Source organism: Microtus ochrogaster, chromosome 5 (genome assembly GCF_000317375.1).
Source record: "Microtus ochrogaster isolate Prairie Vole_2 chromosome 5, MicOch1.0, whole genome shotgun sequence".
Lineage (NCBI taxonomy): Eukaryota > Metazoa > Chordata > Mammalia > Rodentia > Cricetidae > Microtus > Microtus ochrogaster.
In genome coordinates, this window is record NC_022012.1 from 35,940,728 (window position 1) to 35,949,594 (window position 8,867).

General features: G+C 50.3%; 1 protein-coding gene across 2 annotated transcripts in view; it reads right to left on the reverse strand.

Annotated features, from left to right (window-relative positions):
- The window catches only part of Sorl1 (sortilin related receptor 1), a 162,692-nt gene extending 154,280 nt beyond the window's left edge, over positions 1–8,412 (reverse strand). For both annotated transcript variants that reach the window (XM_026779339.1, XM_005347141.3), the window contains exon 1: positions 8,031–8,412. In XM_026779339.1, coding sequence (XP_026635140.1) covers positions 8,031–8,315 — 285 coding nt within the window. In that variant the 5' untranslated portion in view covers positions 8,316–8,412. The remainder of the gene's footprint in view (positions 1–8,030) is intronic.
- Between the last annotated feature and the right edge of the window lie 455 nt (positions 8,413–8,867).

The window sequence follows — 8,867 nt, forward strand, 5'->3', positions numbered from 1 at the left end:
GAGAGAGAGAGAGAGAGAGAGAGAGAGAGAGAGAGAGAGAGAGAGATCAGGACACTATCCCTCAGCTTACAAATGAAAGGCACCAGTACCCTTAGCATCCTACAGCCCTCACTGGCCCTTACCCACTGCCTCCACATAAAAATGACTCTAGCCATCCACCTTCCCCAGACCTCCCTTCAACCAGCAGTCTGAGGAGAAAGCTCTCCATACCATAAGTCTTCTTTCAAAATAAATAAAGTCCTAGTGGTCATCTTCCGGTTGTTGCTGTTTTTTTCTTGTTGTTGTTGTGTTTTTAAAGAGAGGGATAGCACAGTACATTGGTCTCTACATGGCACAGAATGCATCTGATATCTGTACATCTTTTTATTGCCCTTGTCTGCCACTCAGATTTGGGATATAATCACATCAGCCTGCCTTTCTGAGAATTCGTAGCTGTGTTTTTAATCTAATTCAGGGGCCTGGAGATAAATCATCCTGAAGGGTCCCGATTTTCCAAGCCAAGAGCCTGCAGCAGCAGCAGCAGCAATGGCATGCTATGTTAAAGGGCCAGCGAGGAGGAAGGAGGGCCAGCTTCGGGTGCAGTGATGAAGGCCACATGCCTCTACTGTTTGTCTCTGTGCCAGCTTTGAAGGGTTGAAGGGATGAAAGACAAACCCAGACCCACTGAGGCAAGTCAACAGGCATACAGGAGGCAGAACCCAGGAGCGAAGAAACAGCCTCGCTGTGAGGACACGGTTTACATCTTGTTGCTAAGTAGGACCCATCGGATCGGCACACCTCCGCACAACCTGGAGAGCCCTGGTCTGTTTGTGTAAACATAGCACAGGAGAAGGTGCACAAGTTTGGTGAGTCCTTCTGAAGGGTCAGCCTTCCCAGGGCCTGGCAGAAGGAGACAACTATACAGAGGCAACCCCGCCCCAAAAAAATGAACAGTGTCGACTTGTCCTCCACAGTGCCCCATGCAGCCCTCCCTACCCACTGCAACTTGGCAGTCAAAAACCTCCAAGATGCAGGGCTTGCTCAAACCCAGCAACCCTCGTTTTCACTTTCCCTGTTTATGATAAGCCTCTCTCAGGTGAAGCAGAAGCTGCAATGTTGAGGCCTCCTTCCACTCAACAGAGGTTTGCTGTGCAGGCAGGAAGAACAGCAACAGCCAGGATCTACATGTGGCTGTTAATTCATTAAAATTAGGTGAAAAGAAATCCAGTTCTTCAGTCACCCTAGTCACAGTCCAAGGGTTCGGGGGCCACGCATGCCTAGCAGACCGACTGCACACACAGATGCGGATCGGCACTGCAGAAACGCCTATCTAGCAATGTTCCATCGGAAGATCAGTTACAAGGCCAGAACACAGGACCTGACAGCTCTCTGCTGACAGCAGTGATCGGGCATGGAGTCACCATTATATTTAACAATTGCTCAGGGCTGAGGGTATATTATAGCTCATGGAGAAACACGTGCTTGGCACGCACAAGGCACTGGGTTCAATCATTGACACCACCCCCGTACACACACACACACACACACACACATACACACACACACACGTACACACACAATTACCAATTACCCAGGGGACACCTGAATTTTGTAATTCCCTTTTAACTCACAACTGCAGTTCCGGCTGTTTCTGAGTCCCACTCCCACAGAGCCTGCCCCACCGTTCATGAGCATCCCTGCTTGGCATTTCTACTCCAAGAATCTCACAGCAATGCAGGATTCAGTCCACACCTTGACCCTGACCAGCAGCCCACCCTGCTTTGCCTACTTTTTGGCATCATCAGCGGCTTTGACGCTAAAAGGCCACCCAGGCCACTTCTTCGAAGGCCTAAGGTTCCCAAGTCGATAAACCAATAAATTAGGTCGAAATTAACTGTGACTCATTTTAAACTGAGGAAATTGATTTCTGAACGTGCGTGGCTGGACTGAATATGCCATCTGCCAGCAGATCCTGGCCTACCTGGAGAATGCACAGGAAAGCCCTGTTCTCATTACCAAAGAAAACACCTCCTTGAAACCACAGACAACTCCCAGAGAAATACCAATCCCCCAGTGTTCAAACCAGAAGAGAGTGAGCTCTCTTTCCCATCACATTAATTTAAGCCTGAAAAAAAAAATGAAGGACTCTGTGAGTTCGAGACCAGCCTGGTCTACAGAGCTAGTTCCAGGACAGGCTCCAAAGCCACAGAGAAACCCTGTCTCGAAAAACAAAAAAAATTAATAAATAAATAAATAAAAAATGAAGGAAATGCCCACGTAACACCCCAGATTTAACACAGCTCTATGTAGTCAACTATCAATTATCCATAACTGTCAAATATTTCAAACTCCACACTGGCTTTCCCTGCATCCATTCATAGAGCCGTTTCCCCTATCAGCAACTTGAAAAAATACAAACTCATTTAATATTCACCTGGGCAAAATTTAGTGAAGAAGGTAAACTGAAGCCTTAAAAGAGGAGGAGGGAGACTAAATAAATACATACAAAGGCAAATCAATTAGTTCGGGTATCTCATGATTTTCAGACTATCAGTCTGCCCCCGTGTCTCTCTACAATGACCTGGACAGAGCTGGCTGGATCTATGGCTGCTGTGGGATTAAACAATGACGCCACCGAGATGCCTGTGGTTCCTAAGGAGGAGGAGACTCCAGTTGTCAATGCAAAGCTCCTTGGCATCTGCTCTCTGCCTTGAGATAGGCAGTGCTGTTGGGATCTGCCTCATGGATCCAGGTCTTAAAACAATGTATTAGCATATCGTTAACTTCATTTTACAGAATACAGTGAAAAGACTGCCAAAAGGAACACAAAGCTGAGGTCTGTAATGTGGTCCCTCTATTCTGATGGCATCACAAAGTGGGGTCCCACTTCTCTAGGGGCTGCTGAACACTGTAAGCTCTGAGGGGGCTCTGCAGTGCTGTCCTCCTGGCCCATACTGGAGAAAGGGGGAGCGGGGAGCCCTTACACCTGGCCTAGAAAAAGAATAACAACCTATTTTATATGTGACACTTCAAGAAGCATCTGATTACCCATGGTCACCACTCCACAAATATATTTAGAGTTTAAATTAATCCCATTATTCATGACACCAAGGGCTACTGGTAACAGAAGGCTGCTGATAACTTGATTGTGTACATTCACATTATATAAACGTAGGCTATTTCTGTAATGATACACAGCTCACATTATATAGACACAGACAGCTTCTGTAAGGACCCACAAAAACCTGGTGACAACAGTGACCAGCAGAGAGAGGGCTCGCTCGTGATACATGAAAACTTGAAAGGATTCACCTGCCACCCCTCATTCCGCCTCACAAATGGCTTTGTTGCCGTGCTCTACCTGCTGAAGGCTGGGGAAACCCAGTGGGTGAGGTCTCCTCCCTTTAATCCTCAGTGCCCTCCCCATGGGCTCCTTTCCTCCATTCCTTCGATCTTAAAGCCTCCACAGTTCCAGGCTCCAAGCTACAGACAAACCAAACAGTGCCAGACACAGCCCAGAACTCAACAGAAGGGAAAGAGGCACAACCAGGAGAGGTTTTTCAAGGTCACATCCGAGGCCACCCCGTCTTCACCTATGCAGAACTCAGCTTGGAATAGCCAACGTGCTGCCTTCTCATCTTCAGCTGGAAGCACACAGGTCAACCATCACCACGTCAGAATCAGCAAGCCAATTCTTTCCTAAGCGAGTCTATCGTGCAAGAATCAACACCAGAGTGATCTAAAGCCAAATGGTATTCTCTCTCCAAAGGCGGCCTTTTGTCCAGGGCCCTTGGGTTGTAATGGACACATTGTTTTTCATCTCAAATCAGGACACTGTATCCTCTCTGTCCTCTAAAATTTGAGAATTCCGAACAGAGAGCTTGTTGCAAGCAAAATAAACCTGTAAATCTTGTTGGGCTTTTGTACTTCATTCCAAAGGATCCCCACTCCCACCCCCGAAAAATAAAAATACTAGAAGCAAAAACCAATATGAAAGTCCTAAAAGGGAGGATGCTATAAAAATAGAATCCTAGGTCTTTATTTGAATTAACTCCCATATAGCAAGGGAAGACCAGGGCTACACTCCAGAGGGCCATCCCATTTTCTTCAGCACCATGGAGTGAACCGAAGCATTTTGCCTGTCTGTGGGCTCCCTGCGGTCTTCCTCATACATAACTTTATATAGCTTAATGTTCTCCCTACCTTCTCCTCCTCTTCTTCTAGGCAAAAAACTGACCCACAGAGAGTTATTAAGGGCCTTCCACCCTGGGAAACCCAGAGAAGGACCAAACCCAGGCCTTCGAAGGAGCCACAGGAAGATGAAGCAGTAAATTATAACCCAAGGGAGGGCTGGAACCAGGCTTAGAACTGTTCCCACAGGGTTGGGAATTCTAGGGGCTCTGGAGTATTGCGGAACTGAACGAGGGTTCTCCGAGCAAAGAGAAGAGTTGAGGAAGATCTTTGGGGAAGAGGGCAAAACAAGCATGATGGCAAAGGGCAGGCAAGAAGTCAGCATGGCACTGGGGGTGTGGGGTGTGGAGGGTGAGTGGTGGCGAATGCCTTTAACCCCAGCACTTCTGAGGCAAAGGGGGCAGGCAGATCTCTGAGTTTGATGGTCTACAGTGTGAGATGGGCTACACTGAGCATCCCTGGCAGTGTAGGTGGGTAGGGGGATGGAGTATGAGGGGGGTGGGGACCAAAGGCAGCAGGAGCATCAGTTAAAGGCTAGCCTGAGCTTCACAGTAAGTTTCAAGCCACCTTGAGCTAAATGTTCAGACTCTCCCCCAAACAATTTTTAATTAATTAAACATATAGTTTATATATTATTAAATTTAAAATATATAATAGCTTCCTCCTTTAATTTAACTTTTTTTGTAGGGGGATAGTGTCAAGACAGGGTTTCTCTGTGTAGCCCTGGCTGTCCCCAGGCTAACCTCAAGCTCAGAGATCTACCTGCCTCTGCCTCCTGAGTGCTGGGATTAAAGGTGTGCACCATCACTGTCCAGCTTTAATTTGACCTTTTGGAAAAGAAAAGGGGGGGAAAAAAGGTTTTCCTTGTAAAATTTGAACTTGTTCAGAAAAGCCCTAATATCCGGTCCATTGGTCTCTACTATTCCAAATGTGTTTCTGGGTCAGAACCAGTACTCCATACTCTTCCTAAGATTGTCAGCCTTTAACTGGTCAATATAGCAAAATCTTTTTATTACATAAGTTAGGAGGGCAAAAGAAGACACGCTCCAATGTGATATGCTAACACAGGCTCCATTCTCAATCAAACTTTCCCTAGATAAAGCCTTCCTTCTCTCCTCCCTGAAGCTAGTAGCCTTGCTGCCACCTCTCTGGCTTCTGCTTCCACCCCCAATAAGTGTTCCTACATACTGGTACCCTTACCCTCACCAAGGTCCAAGGACAAGAAGCTGTCCAGCATCTAAGTCTCTCTGTTCCCAACTATCACTCCATCTCCAGAGCCCCGCACAGCCGCAGCTGGGTCCAGGCCGGGTCCGGGCTGGGTCCGGGCCGGGTCCGGGCTGGGTCTGGGCTGGGTCCTGGCTGGGTCTGGGCTGGGTCTGGGCTGGTTGAGTGGGTGCAGTTTTCCCGGCTTCTACCTGCTCACTTACAGTGATCTCGCATGCCTTCTTCGGTTGTTCTGTTTGTTTTTTATTTTTATTTATTTTTTGTTGTTTTGAGAAACACATTCCCTTCAGACAACTGCTCACTGTAACTGTTTGGGTTTAACAATTGAAGGGAATTTATAAAACTCGGTGCAGGGCAAGAGTTAAATGAGCATGTGGATTAATAGTACAGCTGCAGCCTGATGTATTTGGGGGTGGCAAAGGCACTCCTCATAACTGGATCTGTACCAGGAAAAACAGAGGCACACAGCCACCTTTGCTCCAAAGGTGATTCCAAAGAGACATGAGTTACTCCAGAGACCCAGAGAAGAACCCCCCCCCCCACTCCACTGTTTCCTGTGCACCAGGAAACAGTGAAAGGCCTCCTGCACCAGGTTAGTTCTTGTGCTAGAAATCCCATACCATGAAGTTCTTCCTTCTGCCTGACTCAACTCTTCAACAATTAAGGTTAATGCTATTTTTTCATTAACCTGGGGCAACAGAGAACAAAGGCAGAGGAAGGCAGCCTCAGCAAGGAAGAGCACAGGGAGGGATCCTCGCGGTGGGAATTCCTCACTCTGAGTTCAACTGCTGGCTGGATCTGCACCCTTCAATGGAACCAGTCTGGCTGGCCTGGAGACATGAAAGCAAAGGGAGGGTTTTGGAGTCGCTCCCAACAAGAACAGAGTTCATCTCTAGCTTGCTCCAAATCCCTGGGAGATTTTCACACACCAAACCCAAAGAAGAGGGGGAAATAAACTGCACCTGCATGAATATGGTAGCGACTAGAAAGTGCCTCTTTCAACTCAGACTAGGCTGCAGAGGACCTGAGCTCCCGGAAGGGCTGCCCCCTCCAGCCTCCTGCTCTCAGCCTGCTGGCTCAAAGCACAGTAGAGCTAGCTAAGCAGGCTGGGGACAGCCATCCTCACCAGCTCTTGCAGCCTTCCAAAGTACAAAAAAAAAAAAAGAACTTTAGATGGGGTTGAAGAGGGGAACAAGGATCTGGGCCCAGGAGGAACAGGGCAGGTGGATTTCAGTAGCTGAGCTCTGCACCCCACCCCTAAGCAGTTACGGGTCATCTGGTAGACATGCCTGCCCAGGAGCTGCTGGTGGGTGGCTGTTTGCTGCTCCCACCCACCCACCACCACCCCTCTGTCCACATTTTATTTTGGAAGCACTGAATAGTGGCAAGGTGACTCCCAACACCCAAAGGTCAGTGGTATCCTGTAAGCGAGAACTAAAGCACTAGAAGCCCTTCCCCGTGTGACCTTGGATTAGTCACCGCACCTGTCACCGCTTGGATCTCTTCACCCAAACATAACGCCCTAGGGTGGCATGTTTTATGAGATGCTTTCTGGCTCCAGGAGTTGATCATTTAACTCTACGTATAGCCTGAAGGAAGACTTTGCTGTGGCCAAAAATCAGTGGGGGAAAGGCAGAACCCAGGCTAACCTTTTAATTAGTACTTTAGTAAGGACCAATCACTCTGGGAAGTGATCATGTTTATCACCTCCACTGGGATCTCCCACTGGCCTTCTGGCTTTGCTGGTGTCAATCTTAACCGCAGTACTGGGAGTTAGACAATAACACCTGGCAAATTAATTCCGCCAATGCTGATACTAGTGGACAAACTCGGCTTGCCATCCCTAGCAGTCAGTGGGGACCGGAAGAGTGAAATGTGTGTTACTTATGACCTAATAAACCCATTGCCTGGACAGAAATTAATCTTTAACGAATAATAAGTCCACCAAATTTCTTGCAGTCCTTTCAAATCCCCAAGTGTCACAAGAGATAATTCCTATCCAAAATAAAGTCATCGCCCTGAAGTGGTGGGAAGGCAAGAGGGTGGAACGGTACGCCACACTCCCACGAAAATAAAAATCCAGCTTTATACACACACATGCGCAAACACACACGCACACATCTACCGGGTACACAAGGAACAATCGTGGAGCGTTGAGAGTTGCCCACCTTTATTGGGGTTCACGAGGGTAAACGCGGAAAGCCCTCCTCTGCAATTCTGTGTAAGTGCTTTACAACTGCAGGGTTCTCGCCCCCCGCTGCCAAAGGGTGGAATGCGGGGCTGGGGGGGGGGTCGCTTTTTATCCAGATGTAAAAATGATGCTGTACCCCTCCAATACCTGCTGGAAACTACACTGGTCTTTCTGCATACAGCCTGGGGTAAAGAGGAGCTGCATCCTTCTATTTACCTGGAATACGTTTGCTAAAATCGACAGGAAGAAGGAAAAGATCTATGCCACCCCAGTGTTGAAGGCTGTACTCATGTGATGGGGGGGGGGGGAGAAAGAAACACATGCCAGCCGGGAAGTCCCCAAGCGGTGCTTGCACCTGGGAAGCGACTGCAAAGGATGGGTGCGGGGGTGAGGAAGTGCTGGGAGAGGAAAGGACTGGAAGGAGGCGGCTTGCAGAAGTGCTCACCTGTCCGTACACCTGGATGGGCTGGGGCTGCAGAGCGGCGCTCCGCCGCGTCCTGAGTGGCTTCCCGGCCGCCGGGCTCGCCCCCCGGGCATCCCCGTAAGTCCCCAACCTCAGTTCGCGCGGGTCGCCCTGCACCACGAAGAATCCTCGGTCCTGGGGCAAGGGCGCGCGGCCACCGTACAATCTCTGCGTCCAGCCCCCGCCGAGAGCCCCGGGAGGCAGCAGCGCGACCAGGGCGAATAGGAAAGGGAGTCGCGACTCCCTCCTGCTGCTCCGTGTCGCCATGTTCAGGCGAACGCTCCCGCAGGTGGCGCCGCCGCCAGGAGAGAATGTGCAGCGCGCGCCGGGACAGCGCCGGGCCAGAGCCGGGGCCGCGCGCGCCGCTCCCGGGGCTCCAAGCCGCCCGGGCCGCTCCACTGCGCCCGCCACCGCTGCCACCACCACAGCTGCCGCCGCCGGGTCCCGCTCGCTGGGCGCCGCGCCGTCACGTGTGCGCTCGCAGCGCGTCCCCTTCGCGCACTTTCTTCGCTCACCGCGACTGCGGCCCCGCCTCCTGGGATGGGGAAGTCAAGGCAGGGAGCGCCGGCCTGCGGGCACCGTGCTCCCCTGCGAGCACACCTCGCCCTCCCTGCCGCAGTGAAGAACTGTGTGGACGCCGTGTTCCATTTCCCCGGAGTGAGCTAGCTACTCCACGGATTCCTCGGGGCACCCTGGTCGCCCTAAAACGCCGCCAATCTCCGCCCCCTGTGAAGCCACTTGACCACTTTCCTGGGCCTTGGCTTCATGCCCACCTCCAATGGCGAGTAGCAAACCACAGAATTAGCCCCGAGCACACCA